At 41.9% G+C, this 15,779-nt stretch overlaps 1 protein-coding gene across 1 annotated transcript in view; it reads left to right on the top strand.

Moving 5' to 3' along the window:
• Window positions 1-15,779, top strand: part of ETNPPL (ethanolamine-phosphate phospho-lyase) — a 62,903-nt gene that overhangs the window by 32,024 nt on the left and 15,100 nt on the right. The window contains exons 7-10 of the mRNA XM_089668496.1: window positions 4,512-4,594; window positions 9,487-9,712; window positions 11,214-11,368; window positions 13,897-13,986. Coding sequence (XP_089524622.1) covers window positions 4,512-4,594; window positions 9,487-9,712; window positions 11,214-11,368; window positions 13,897-13,986 — 554 coding nt within the window. The remainder of the gene's footprint in view (window positions 1-4,511; window positions 4,595-9,486; window positions 9,713-11,213; window positions 11,369-13,896; window positions 13,987-15,779) is intronic.

Genomic DNA, 15,779 nt, shown 5'->3' with positions numbered 1-15,779 from the left:
AAACTAGTGAAAACAGTCAGAAAAGATAAGTAGGGAAAATAATGTCAGTGGCCTCCACCTTTAAACCATTCCTGTTTTGGGGGTCGTCTCATTGTTGCCCATCTAGTGCACCTGTTGTTAATTTCATTAATACCAATGCCGCTGAAACTGATTAACAACCCCCTCTGCTACTTAACTGACCAGATCTATATCCAGGGAGTTTAATTGACTTGATGCTATACTCTGATTAAAAAGTGTTCCTTTAAGTTTTTCGAGCAGTGTACATAGTTACATTGGTGCAGCATGGACCAATGTAACTATGTATATACAATACCTGGCTATTGCCCCTGGGAGATGGAAATCACTGAAGTAGATATCGCTACTCCAGTGATCTCCATTTGCTTCCGGGTCCTGTGCCGAGCGGCTGCCCTGCTGCATTCTCAACACAGAAGGTCAGTTGACTGGCATGGGCGCCATACAGAGAAGCTTTGCAGGACCTACAGCTGTGTTTGCATAGGTGCTGCACCCCTAAAGAGTAACCGGCATATCCAAGCACATTAACAAACCACTCATTCACACAGCCAGCGTACCCTTAGGGCTCGTTTGCATGTGAAGTTGGAGGGTGGTAAACCAACACGGTTGAGCTGCGCTTTTACTGCCCCCAACTGCTACGCTCTTTAGCTGCAGCGGTTGGGGGTCTACAAATGCCACAGCTGTGATGCTTTGTTTCGCGGGCACCACAGAAATTATAACCCTGTCGAAAGCACCCATTCAAGTAAATGGCATTGCTCTGCAATGCACACTGTTGTGGCATATTCTGGGTTAAAGCAGGCATTGCTTTTTTCAATTATTTTTCTCAATTTTAATTTTTTTTAACATTTTTAACAGCCCTGTTAGGCAGAATATCAGGGGTATTATCAGACCTGTGATGCCTCACTTTTGAGACGCAAAAAAAGGAATGGGGATATTCTTCAATCCCTTTCTCTGCAGCCTCATCTGCACTGGAGAGCGATTGAACAGGATGCACTCTGAACAGAGGATTCCTGTTCATTCACAAACCGACGCATAGTAATAACAGGTTTACTATGGTTCAGCTATAAACAGGAGTAAGTGCTACCAATCGCTTGCTGTGTTCATTCAGGAAAGGAAGGGATTGCTAAATATGCCATACATACTGGGCCTCCTTCCTTTCCTGAATGAACGTTCTCCATCCTGAACCAGATAATCCTGTCCCCCTTAGCAGTTTTAGCCGGTGGGTAGAGGAGGGGAAGCTGGCAGCACTGCAGAAGGGCACACATGCGGCAAAGGGGGATGATCAGAGCGGTGGGAGGAAGTGATTGGAGGGGCAGAGCAAATACTGGAACCGGTCCCCCTGAGGCTTCCCCTGCTGCACATGAAAGCCAGTAGAAGAAACAAGAGGATGAACTGTAGGGGAAGCCACAGGGATCAGTTTCATCCATGAGGAAGTGCAGCCGGCCCTCCTGCTGGTCAGGTACCTGAGTCCCCCTGCTGGACTGATGGGGCCTCTGCCGGGTAGCCTTAAAGCAGAAATTTGACCCCCCATTGAAAAAATATGTCCTGTAACACCTGATTATAAGTGAATCTGTGCTAATAGTTGTATTATTCTCCCTGCAAAGTCCCACAAACACCTGTTCATCCTGCCACTGGAATCCACCTAATGCAACTTTCTTAGATGGGGTGACAACAATACTGCACCGCTCCTGAATTCAGAGTAGGGGTGCCTCTCTCATCTAGTCCGTGCCTGCTTGCAGTACAGTGGACTGTGAATATCGCAGGGGGCATAGCTGTCAGCATTGTCAAAGGCCTTGCACTTGTCAATTAGTAGCTGGCCAAACTCCATCCTGGCTAATGCTTTCTGGATGGACAGTACTGCCTCTTTGGCTGAAACCCTCCCACTGTGAGCTGCAGTGTCTTGGGGGGTGAGCATGTGAGACAAATAAAGGAGGATTTGGCTCAGTCAGGGGAGTCAAAAAATGTTTCTAATGTACTTTATGAGGCTTTTCTATAACACAGTAACTGGATTTGGCCTTTGTTTAGATTCTCATACAGGAACCTTTAGGTTTTTTTACATCATATCTTTTTTTATATCTTGTCCTGTTATAATGCTGCACAGTGTAAGAATGCATTACTCACAATGTCTATAGTGGATGGCTGGTTTTTTATTATAAAAAAAAAGCCTGAAAAATACTTGTGCTGTGAAGCATTACTTCATCCATAAAATGGGAGAGGGAATAGATGATTTGATGTGTGAATTGTTCTTTCTGTCTTATAAACAGCTTTTGTCATGTGGGAAGAAAGACTGACATTCAGTTTACAAACAAAAGCGTGATTGTGAAACAACAAGAAGGCTGCATTCATACTCTGGATTATGTTATTACTATGCCGTTATTGTGGTTTGCTGTTCATATCATTAAAGAGAGTGTACTTTGTAATGCATACTTCTTTTGTAGTACGTTCATATGGGGCAGTGACCAAAATTCTTACTAATGGGCAGTTTTTTTCTCCCTTTCTTTTCCTTGTTGATTATTTTAGGTTTTGATGGCAATGCCCAGTTGCTGAACAGGCTGTGATAAAGACTAATAATCTCAGCTACCTTGGAAACCCTCCCATGCCTCTCTTGGAATATAGTGTATATAAGATTTATTGTACTTTACTTACAATTTATTGATCAACTTTGTGTTTCCAGAAAATACTAGCTGCTCCTTCTCTGATGTAAAGTGTTCATAGAGAAAACATCTGTTTTAAAGTGAAATATAATGTAGAGCGTGTATAAAACTAAAAACGTCTCATTTACGTTTGCATTAGCCCTCTGAAGAGTGATCCACAGTTAATTGCTCTTCAGGGGGTATTGATTTCATTCTTGACTAACCAGAAATTTGTTTTTACACTGTTGTGATATTTATAACCTTGGTATTCTAAATAACCTAACTTTTGTTTTCCAGAGCTAAGAAAAGCTTAGATTCTGATGATATTCAGTGGCGATTGATGGTAAAGTGTATGTCTAGGACAAATTTACCCCCATACATCCCTTCCCTCAGAATTATTTTTTTCTGTACCCTTGTTTCTGTAGCAAGAAAAAGCTTCCTGTGACATAATCGACAGGCTTGTAAAAGTCTCTAAAGTACAGCTGCTGGGAGCTCATCTCTTATTGATGTAGGCTACTCCCTATTACAGCATTTTCCAAGATCCCTTTCCCAACACAGTGTAAATAGACAGGCTATAGGGAGTCAAGGAAGCAGTATTGTTATGCTGGGAAAGAAATCAATGTAGGTATGTGAGGAGGAACAGGCAATGGTGAGTAATAGGTAAAGTCAGAGGCATAGCTGAAACCTTCAGTTACCTGGTGCAAGAAACCATGAAGGGGCTCCCCGGGCCCCCTTTGCTCCAAACCTGAGGCCCTTCCCTCCGGGGCCCTTTGCACTGATCCTGGAGCTCTCTATTCCCTTAGTAGGGTCCTTTATTATGGTCCTGCAGCAGGACCTTTTCATATGTTTTACATGTGGGCCCCCTTCCTGCCATATTTGGTAGGGTTGCCACCTTTTCTTCAAGCCAAACCTGAACACTTTAGCTGCGTATAGCACTCTTTTTTAAGTATATATATATATATATATATATATATATATATACTGTGTATATATAGTGATTAAGTAACATTTCTAATCATATGGATAGTCACAAGAGTGTCCCCTTACATCAGAGTCCACATAGTTCCCCCTTTACATCTGAATCTGCAGAGTTTCCACTTACATTTGAATTCACAAAATTTCCCTTTACATCTGAACCCACAGAGTTCCTCATTACATCTGAACCCACAGAGTTCCCCTTTACATCTGAACCCACAGAGTTCCCTTTTACATCTGAATCCCCAGAGTTCCCTTTTACATCTGAATCCCCAGAGTTCCCTTTTACATCTGAATCCACAAAGTTCCCTTTTACATCTGAATCCACAAAGTTCCCTTTTACATCTGAATCCACAAAGTTGCCCTTTACATCTGAATCCACAGAGTTGTCCCTTACATCTGAATCCACAGAATTTAGTGCAGCAAAGGCACTGTCCTGTCAGCTCAAACAGGAAGAAGCGTGAATTCAGGAAGAGTGGATTTCTGACAGACCAATAGATCTGTTTCTGATTTTTTTTTTAAACATCATGCAGTGTTTTCAGAGGGGTAAAACATGGGGACATGTGCATGTACTGCAAAAAAGCATTGAATGTGGGTTTTTTCCCTGACATACACTTTACCTGACAAGATGCCTGTTTTTAAGCAATAACCAAATTATTTTTATTCAGCCTATGAAGGTCTCCAAGTTGATGAGAAGTGATTCTGAAACCATATAAAATTAAATGTTGATCAGTGCTTACTACTTTAGCACCATGTCATAATTATTTTTTGATTGTTTGAAAGAATTAATAATCAATGTTCTAAAAAAAATGGCTGCAAATCCTGGATGCAGACCTATTATCGGAATGTAGAAGATAGAACACATCCCTGACGTCCTCTTCTCTTACATAGATTGCTGCCTTCATTGCTGAATCCATGCAGAGCTGTGGAGGTCAAATTATCCCACCACCTGGCTACTTCCAGAAAGTGGCAGAGTATGTAGAAAATAAATCATTGTATGTCTTTTGTATCAATGTTATAAAAATGGTACAATGTCATCAATGTTTTATATTGGTGCGCCTATTGTGCTTAGAGTATATTGTAAGGAAAAAAATGAATAAATACAGTGAAACAGTATTCATATCCCTTGAAATTTTCCACATTTTACCATATTACAACCAAAAACGTAAATGTATTTTATGTGATAGACCAACACAAAGTGGTACATAATTGAGAAGTGGAAGGAAAATGATAAATGGTTTTCAACATTTTTTACAAATAAAATCTGAAAAGTGTGGTGTGCATTTGTATTCAGCCCCCTTTACTCTGATACCCCTAACTAAAATCTAGTGGAACCAATTGCCTTCAGAAGTCGCCTAATTAGTGTAATTTAATCTCACTATAAATACAGCTGTTCTGTGAAGCCCTCAGAGGTTTGTTAGAGAACATTAGTGAACAAACAGCATCATGAAGGCCAGGGGACACATTAGACAGGACAGGGTTAAAATTGTAGAAAAGTTTAAAGCAGGGTTAGGCTATAAAAAAATATTGCAAGGTTTGAACATCTCACAGAGCACTGTTCAATCCATCATCTGAAAATGGAAAGAGTATGGTACAACTGCAAACCTACCAAGACATGGCCGTCCACCTAAACTGACAGGCCAGGCAAGAAGAGCATTAATCAGAGAAGCAGTCCTGAGACCCATGGTAACTCTGGAGGAGCTGCAGAGATTAACAGCTCAAGTGGGAGAATCTGTCTACAGGACAACTATTAGTCGTGTACTCCACAAATCTGGCCTTTATGGAAGAGTGGCAAATAGAAAGCCATTGTTGAAAGAAAGCCATAAGAAGTCCTGTTTGCAGTTTGTGAGAAGCCATGTGGGGGCACAGCAAATATGTGGAAGAAGGTGCTCTGGTCAGATGAGACCAAAATTGAACTTTTTGGCCTAAAAGCAAAACTCTATGTCTGGTGGAAAACTAACACTGCATATCACCCTGAACACACCATTTCCCCCGTGAAACATGGTGGTGGCAGCATATTGTGGGGATGCTTTTCTTCAGCAGGGACAGGGAAGCTGGTCAGAGTTGATGGGATGATGGATGGAGCCAAATTCAGGATGATCTTAGAAGAAAACCTGTTAGAGTCTGCAAAAGACTTGAGACTGGGGCGGAGGTTCACCTTCCAGCAGGACAACTACCCTAAACATACAGCCAGAGCTACAATGGAATGGTTTAGATCAAAGCATATTCATGTGTTAGAATGGCTCAGTCAGAGTCCAGACCTAAATCAAATTGAGAATATATGGAAAGACTTGAAAATTGCTGGTCACAGACGCTCTCCATCCAATCTGACAGAGCTTGAGCTATTTTCCAAAACAGAATGCAAAAATGTCACTCTCTAGATGTGCAAAGCTGTTAGAGACCCAAAAAGACTTGCAGCTGTAATTGCAGTGAACGGTGGTTCTACCAAGTATTGACTCAGGGGGGTCATTTATCATTTTCCTTTCACCTCACAATTATGTGCCACTTTGTGTTGGTCTATCACATAAAATCCCCAAAAAATACATTTAGATTTTTTGGTTGTAACATGAAAAAATGTGGAAAATTTCAAGGGGTATAAATACTTTTTCAAGTCACTGTATATATGACATATGATAGGGGGGTTTTGCAATGCTGAGTACTGTAAGAGCTCAATGTCATTGAAGATGTGGGAGTACTTTTTGGTTAGGTATCATAGTGCTGAATATATTGGGGAACTTCCAGTTTTACTGGCAGTCATGCATCAAGATATGTTGATGAGGGTGGTAGAGATGTACTGTGACATGAAGCTTATCATTACTTTCTCTTGTTATATACTGTATAAAGTATGTCAATATAGTATGTTAATATTCAGAGGGGCCCAGTACTGACAGATTTATAGGGAAGCATCCAAGAGCACTAACACAGCACCCAAAAAGAATTTGTATTTCAGTGCTCTTACTACAATGATCTGAACCCAAATTGGTTGCTGTAAGATACTACCCTTCATCTATTATTTAATTAGCTTTTTACTGTTTAAGGTATATCTATAGCCAATGTGTTTTTCTTTTGTTTCGGGCAGAGTATGGAGTAGTTAGATCCTCTGTAAGGTTTTACTGCTGTCTAGGATCCCACTTTGGAGATTTCCCCTTACCTTCTCTCCTTATGACAACATTTACAAGGGCAGGAAAAAAAGAGCATGTAGACACAGACCGCAATAAAAGTACTTTTTAGTAGGAAGGCTATAATCCCTGCCAGCTGTCTAATGCTCCTTGTTTCCTTTGCAGATTTCTCAATTCTTGTCTGGTGATAATATTGACACTGGAACAGGAAGTGATGGTAAATCTCCCCAATGAGGCCTTAGATCAGGGTTTCTCAACCAGGGTTCCATGGAACCCTAGGGTTCCTCCAGAGGTTGCTAGGTGTTCTCCCTTTCAGATAGGTTCCCACTGATACCATTTATCCTTTTAGATATCTGTAATATGGGAATTCTTCCCACTGACCATCACACTAATGTTTTGTGAGTTGTAGGTATAATAATTTTTAGCAGGGGTTCCTTGCGATTGCAAAGTTATTTCAAGGATTCCTCTGTGTTGGAAAGGATGAGAAAGGCCACCTTAGACAATAAAACCTGTCTGAGGTTCTATCCTTTCCTCTCTTAACAAAAAAACTAAAAATATATACTGTGTGTGTATATATATATATATATATATATATATATATATGTACATGTTAGAATCTGTTAAATTTTATTTTTCAATTGGTAATTAGTAGTTTTAGTGACAGTCAAAGGTTTGGACACAATAAAATTATGCATAACACATTTAAAGATTATGTTGGTCAGTCCAAAATCTGCCACGTATATTTTAGTGTATGAAAATATAATCTTAATATTTTACAATTAATTTTTCAAATGTAAAGCAAGATCTTTGTGTTAAAGAGAAGTCTGGGATGTTGCAGAAGTTTTTTTACTTATTAAATTGACTTTGTTATTGCTGAAAATTATCCTTAAAAAAAGTAGTTCAGCCTGACCCTGCATCTAACTACTGTATTTATGTACTTTTTGTTTGCGAAACAAAATACAATTTTTATTTATTTTTTTTAGTTTTAGTTTTTTCATTGAGTAGATAAGGATCAGATCCACTATCAGGTTTTCCTTGCATCTGTGTCCCCAATGGGGCACACTCTGTTAGTGTTCCAGTGACCATCTGAGTCACCCTAACAGGAATAGAGGAACAGTCTTTAAAGCAGGGCCCATCCCCCCAACCCCGCCCCCAGCCCTGCCCCAACCATGCCCTTTTAAAGCTTATGAAATTACATTTTTCTTTAGATTAAAGAGTCCAAAATATAAAAAACACAGCAATTATAACATAGCTTTATTATGTCAATTTAAACATAATAGCAATAGTTTAATAGAGTCTAGAGGGCAAGTGGTTAACATAAAACAATGTAAACATAAAATGAAAATACGTGTCCCCATGAGAGTCCTCTTTTACATCAGGTGTCCCCCTTTACATCAGGTGCCCTTATCAGAGTCCCCCTTTACATCAGGTGCCCCCATCAGAGTCCCCCTTTACATCAGGTGTCCCCATCAGAGTCCCGCTTTATATAAGGTGTTCCCATCAGAGCCCCCCCTTTACATCAGGTGTCCCCATCAGAGTCCCCCTTTACATCAGGTGTCCCCATAAGCGTACCCTCTTCCTTCCCCATTGTACTCACAGATCGTCTTGTGAATGCAGCTTCTCCTTCTTTCCCTCCTTCAGTCATGTGATAGGTCACATGACAAGGAGAGAGAGAAAGGGCACTCTGCCTTCACTCGTTAGTGGCAGCTGTCTATTGCCCCCTACAGGCAGGAGGGAGGAGAAAGCCTAGTCCTCCCTCCAGCAAGTGTCAGCAGCTGCTTCCTGTGACAGGAGTGAAACTGCAATCACTCCGGTCACTGAGGAGCGGCACCAGCAGTGTGCCCCCCCTCAACACAGTGCACAGGGCAGGTTGGTGCTGCTGGTAGCACCCGCCCCCCACCCTCCGATGCGGCGCCTGGGACACAATCGCCCCCATGTTATTTTCACTTGCCAAATGCGAGCAGGCGAGTGGAAATTTCAAGCTCTGCTTTAAAGAATAAGTACACCTTTTGACAAAAAATATTTTGCAGGTAAAAAATGTGCAGTTATTATTTTTTGTTGCAGGAGCCTGTAAAGCATTGCATCTGCAGATCTGCAGATCGCTGGTGCCATGCACGTCTCTTGCAGACTGTCGGTATATCTGCTTGATAGTGCAGGGATGTACGAGCAAGCAGATATACTGACAGGAAGAATCAATGAACTACCATGGCCCTCCACAGAGCCAGTAGTTAATTGAGAATTCAAGCCAACAGCGGCTAAGGCTGTCGGGACTTGTAGTTCTTTCATTCACAGAACTCTGTGAATAAATGACACAGCCATGTGGGTGGAGCACTGCACGGCCACGCTGTTTTTAAAAAGTGACAGCTAGTACAGGGAACTTCTCCCCATACTGCTTTCATAGGGAGGGGGGCAGCATTGGGCACATGTTCCATGTTCCATCCTACAAATGAGTGGAACATGTAACATGCTCCCAAAGGTGAACTTATCCTTTAAATGTGGACTAAGAGAGGATTTTTCTCACTTTGGAGAGATTTTATCTTCCTTCCTGTTGTGTTTATGGGATAGGAAGCAAAGGAAAATCTACACAGTGGAACACAGACAGCAACAACTTGAAGGAATACCATAATCCAAAACGAAACAGAAAAAAAAGGTTTTGGTTGAGATATATTTTAACTCACTTACTATGAAATATCAGCTTTCTGTCTTTCTTTTGTTTGTTCGATTGTTGGTTTATCCCTCTGTTTCAGGTATATACATAAGGCAGGTGGAGTTTTCATAGCAGATGAAGTTCAGGTTGGATTTGGCCGGGTAGGAAAACACTTCTGGAGTTTTCAACTGCAAGGTGAACATTTTGTGCCTGACATTGTAACCATGGGAAAACCTATCGGCAATGGACATCCCTTGTCTTGTGTTGTCACGACCAGAGAAATTGCAGAAGCTTTTGGAGCTACTGGACTGGAGTATTTTAACACAGTAAGTTAAGTTAATTACAAACACATTCACATTAACACATGACTACATGACACCACTGTCTGTTTTTGGCCAACCAAAAAGCAGCTCTGCTCTGAACAACCAGAATGGGTTATTACAATCTTAAAAATAAGTAGTAGTAATAATTATTTTATTTATTACAGGTACTTTACTGTATATATCGCTAATAATTTTTGCAGTGCTTTATATATATATCGTACATTCACATCAGTCTCTAACCCTCAAGGAGCGCACAATCTAAGGCCCCTAACTCACATTCATACATACACATACTAGGCCAGTTAACTTACCAGCATGTCTTTGGAGTATGGGAGGAGTGGAGTATGGGAAGAAACTGGAGTACCCAGGGAAACCCACTAATAATAATCAAGAGAATCCAACACACTTGCCAACTGTCCTTGATTTTCAAAGATATTCCAAGGTTTTGAGACATGTTCCCGGAAATTAAGTACTTGGTGGTGCTGCTCCAGGCTGAGGTGTAGAGCCCCATTGGCACTCAGGATAGTAGGGATGCCAGCGTAAGTAAAAATCAGTAAAAGCAGCTCCTCAGGCAATGCTCCCGACATGTTTCACCCCACACACTGGGGCTTAATCATAGGGGACCCCTATGATTAAGCCCCAGTTGGTTGGGTGAAACATTTCAGAGGGCATGACCCAAGGAGCAGCTTTGACTGAGGTTTCACATGTACACATCCATACTAGGATCGGCTAAGGCAAACAGTGGTTTCCAGATAAAATGTCCTTAGAAATTGCTCCTAATTGTCAACACTAACTGTTCCATTAAAAGTAATTTTCACACTATCTCCATCCCCACTGTATGTGCAAACAGCTGCGGCCAGATTTGTGCTTTTTGCCACTTAGACAGAATTGAGCAGTTAACCCTTGCAGCTCAGGGGCAGCCCCACCACAAGGGTGGACTTTTAGTTGTCCCGGCACATTTATATCTAGAGTTCAGCTTTAACATAAGCCTGCCATAAAAGAAATATGGAGGCTGTATGCTGAAAATGCTATTTGCCTAACTGTTATGCTGACTCTCTGATCTAGAAAAGTCCATGGAGTTTATCTCCATACTTTATTTAGGTCAGTAGTGAAGCCAGAAAAACAGCTTGAAAGCGGGAAAGTCACATTTTCCTAAAGATTGGCAACCGCCGCCTCCAAGTTTTTCTTCTGACAGTTCCTCTATAAACCAACATCTGCAGAACAGCAGGGCTGCTTTTTTACAGTGGTCTCTATTCACAGAACTGCACATGCCACCTCCGAGAATATTCAGTATGGAAAATATGATGAGGGGAACAGCTGGCTCAAGGCCAAGCACGTAAAACAAAAATCCACGCCATCCACTTGAACACACTAGAGAGCTTTGCAGCTGGTCACTTCAGCGATCATTTTTTTAAAAATCTTAAATGCATAGCTTTGCTTAGAACAGTATAATTTACAGAAACAGCCCTACTACTCTGACCATGACTAATGTCTTTCTATGCAGTTTGGAGGAAATCCAGTTTCTTGTGCCATTGGATTGGCAGTGTTGGATATTATTGAAAAAGAAGACCTGCAAGGAAATGCTACCAGAGTGGGCCGCTATCTGACGGAACTGCTAGAGGAGCAGAAAGAAAAACATCAGCTGATAGGAGATATCAGGTGACTGAGCTCTGGGGAAACACAGCTCATTTACGTCTGTCTATGGTTTCCAGGGACACTCTGGGAGGAACAGCTAGACTGTTAACCTATAATTTCTAATAAGTAAGAGCAGGTGTAGTTTACATGAATGAGTAAGCTGTTTGTAAAGACATATTGACTTTTTGAAATGTGAGCCTAGGCTTTCTTAAAGAAAGTTAGTTGGCCTTCTTTGTACACACAAAATACACATACTAAGGCCTCATTCACGGGAGTAGCCAGAGGGTAGTAAAATCAGGCGGCTGAGTTGGACTTTTCCACCTTCTGAAAGCACATCTGAATGAAGGCATGCAGCCGCTCCGCAGTACAGAAAATTAAATAGCATTTTGCTTTTGTCAGGCAGCACCAACAGAGAACGTGACCCATTCATGTGAATAGCGCATCACTGCAACCACGTGCAATGCATGCAATTACGGCACAGTAGTGGAGCATTTCAAGGGTTCAAACTAGTGAAAAGAGGTGACATATCACCACCTCACCACTTGTCAAACATACTTTGAAATGTGATCCACCACAGATCCTTAAAGCGGAGTTCCACTCGACCTATCAAAAAATAAAAGTCAGCAGCTACAAAAACTGTAACTTCCCCTTTTGGGTGGAGCTCCGCTTTAAAGTGACACTAAACCCTGGAAAAAAAAATATATTCCAATCAAGTATTCTATTCCAATATGAAAAAAAAATGTCTATTGCTCTCAGTCTCCTCCAAAGCTCCAAATTTTTTATTTTTTTTGCTACTGTGATCTAACTTGCTGTTAGCTATGAGGTAGCTATGTTCGTTCTCCATGGTCCCACTGTATGTAGGAACTTAGCCACCCTCTGTTGCTTGCTCCTGAGATGGACTAGGGATTATGGACTATGAGATTTGAACAGTGTATAAGAGGGGCTTTGTAGTTGGCTGGTTTTGGCACCAAGAACACATATCCCTACCCCGGTCCAGCCCTGCTAGAACACTGTCCCTCCTGTTGAGGCAGGACCATCCACCATCTTATGCCCTGCCTCCTCACGACATTCCTGGCCTTTGTATCCTCAAGAAAGGAATGTCCACACAACAAGTAGTTTTGCTGCACTTTACTGAGGATGTTCAGGAAATGGCTTAACGGTCACATCACAAAGACATATATTCCAGAGCCACTTGACATTACACAGTCAATCACATTTAGTGGACGGCTTGCAGTAGCCATGAGTGAAAGCATATGCAGCACCCCAGCAGCCATCTCCCTTACAGTCTCTTCTCTTCCCAGGATCATTAATACTCACAAGACTATGTTCACTTTAGTCACCTCCTTGCTAGGTACACCTCTCCAAGGTAGAAGCCTCACACAGGGATCTCCAAGCTGGCATAAAAGGCCTTTTGCAATCCACTATAGCTCCCACCTTCATAAGGAACAGAGACTACAGCAGGCTCCTCCTGCATACAGGTCCTCTCCACACGGCCTCCTGCCCTGCCCAGGGCCTATGTGTACTGGTTTCATCCACATAGTTGTGCAGTGTTTGGCTTTGATGCCCCAAGTGTGTTATGCTCCTCCCTACCTACCTATTATATGGGTATACACTCACCCCTGATATCAGCGCAGGAGGGTTCTACCTAAAAGGGCCTAGCACCTGAAGACACTGTCTGCTGTAACCAGGCATTATGCTGGTACAGAGCCACCTAGTAGCAAAATGGCTAACTGCACCTGCCTACGAGTGCACATGACCACAACCAACATGCATTGTTCTTTCTAAACAAACAGAAGTGAGAGGAAAAAGGAGACGTTCAGGAGCTCACAAAGGGCATTACAGGGAGGAAGAAAAACCATTAGAAATAATTTAATGAAAAATAGATTACAGGGTTATTTAGTAGTGGATGTTTATGGATTATTTTTTGAGAAGGGTGTAGTTTAGTGTCACAATGCATATTATACATTTTCTATTTATAGTGTGTGATGCCTTTGTATAATGTTTGCACACGAGGGGGTATGAGAGTGAAAATGTAAAACTGGGAAACTGGAGAGAGAGGTTTTTCTATTGTTTCCAACAATCAGATTCTACCTACATTTATGTACTGCGGGCAAGAAAACGAAAAAAAAAAATTGGTTGCAAGCTGTGTCTTCTCCACTTATCAATTCTTCCATTTTTAGAGAATAGAAAATGTGGTACTGTGTGCTGTACCAGGATGAAATAACTTTTAGAACCAGAGTGCACCTATGGCATAAACAACTTTATGACCAGGCAATGTAAACTTGTATCTTTAAAAACTGTCCAACTTATGGAAATGAGGTGGACAAGCCTAGGCCAATTACTGTAACATGCATATCAGAAAAAAATGTTGCTTAACTTGTACTAAAATATATCTAAAGCCAGTCCTTTTTTATGGTTTTGGTTAGAATATAAACGTGTCAAAACCTGTTTCGCGTTATTGCTTTCTGTGTGCCCACAGGGGAGATTCACCCTTTCTATATTTCCTAGTGACCATGGTGACAAATACTTTTTTTATTATCTTCTTTTTGCAGGGGAGTTGGACTGTTTATTGGAGTAGACCTGGTGAAAGATAGAGAACTGAGAACTCCAGCTACAGCTGAGGCTCAACATATAATATATAAGTAAGTAATCTGTCATTAAGTAGCACTGAGATACTTGATATACAATTTAAAACAATCTGGGTAGTAGAAACACTATACACGATCATCAAGTTTAACCAAAAAATAAATAAATAAATAAAAATCTGCATACTTGTTAACAAGATGGTATGCTACACCGGATAGGTTAACCACTTGCCTACAGGGCACTTATACCCCCTTCCTGCCCAGGCCAATTTCCAGATTTCAGCGCTGTCACACTTTGAATGACAATTGCGCGGTCATGCAACTCTATACCCATATGAAATTCTTATCAATTTTTTTGAGACAGATAGAGCTTTCTTTTGGTGGTATTTAATCACCTCTGGGTTTTTAATTTTTTGCTAAACAAACCAAAAACAACTGAAAATTTTGAAAAAAAAGAAGGTTTTTCTTAGTTTCTGTTATAAAATTTTGTAAATAAGTGATTTTTCTCCTTCACTGATGTGTGCTAATGAGGCTGCAGTGATGGGCACTGATAGGCTGCACTTATGGGCGCTGATAGGTGGCACTGGTAGGTCGCAGTGATTGGCATTGACAGGCATCACTGATGGGCACTTAAAGGCAGCACTCATATATGGCACAATTAGGTGGCACTGATAGGTGGCACTGACTGGCACTATTAGACGGCACTGATAGGCAGCACTGATGGGCACTGATAGGCGGCACTGACTGGCACTGATAGGCGGCACTGACTGGCACTGATAGGTGGCACTGATTGGCAGCCCTGATAGGTGGCACTGACTGGCATTGATAGGTGGCACTGACTGGCACTGATAAGTGGAACTGAAAGGCAGACTGGTAGGCACTGATATGTGGCATTGATGTGGCACTGATGGGCACTGGCAGGTGGCATTGATGAGCACTGACAGGTGGCATTGATGGACACTGACAGGTGACACTGATGGGGCTACACTGATCATCAGGGCACACGGATCATCAGTGCCCTGATTATCAGTGTACATGTTCCCTCTGAGTAATGCCGATTACCGGCTCTCCTCTCCTCACGAGCTGCCAGCGTGACAGCTTGTGAGGAAAGGACTGCGATAACTGGCATTACCTTATTTACATGCGATCAACTGTGATTGGACACAGCTGATCACATGACAGAGCCAACATCTTGGGCTCTTTATGTTGATCGGTGATGCGCTGTGTCCCAGGGACACAGGGGGCGAGCGCGCACGGTTAGAGTGGGAGATCGCCATATGATGTCCTACCTGAACGAGAGAACTGCCTTGCGCCCGTCATTTCCTTATATGGCGGGTGAGAGGCGGTTAAAGAGGTGGTTCCCGCAGATGTCAGGCTTATGTTGGCGATGTGAGTCAGCCGAAGGCACCCTGTTATGTGTTTGGTGACAATGTCCACGGCTTTTGCCATTTTGGGACAAAGTTCGCAAGTTGACATACTCTATTTCTGAGACCACATTACCCTTAACCCTCGAATGCTGTCTCCTCCATATCTCTGAGTGCTCATTGAAATCATACAAGCAATCCTTGGTTTGACACCTTTTGAATGTGGCCAAGTCCCTAATCCCCAAACATTGGAAGACTGCTCTTGCCCCCTCGATTCATTATTGGATATTCAGGAATTGGAAAGGACATTGACTATGACTGATGACATGGTTGCCAGATTCCACAAACTATGGTCCAGTTGGTATGCTTTCACTTTCTCAGAAACGTATAGAGGGCTGATGGGCAAATAACACTTTTTTACTTGTCGATGTGCATATCATGCTGGCGGATACCTGACACCCCTTGCGGAACTGGATCTGTTCTTAT

This window comes from Staurois parvus, unplaced genomic scaffold, assembly GCF_062004578.1.
Source record: "Staurois parvus isolate SC_StPar_1 unplaced genomic scaffold, SC_StPar_1.0 ptg000058l, whole genome shotgun sequence".
Taxonomy (NCBI): Eukaryota; Metazoa; Chordata; class Amphibia; order Anura; family Ranidae; genus Staurois; species Staurois parvus.
This window is presented reverse-complemented; position numbering and strand designations above follow the sequence as displayed.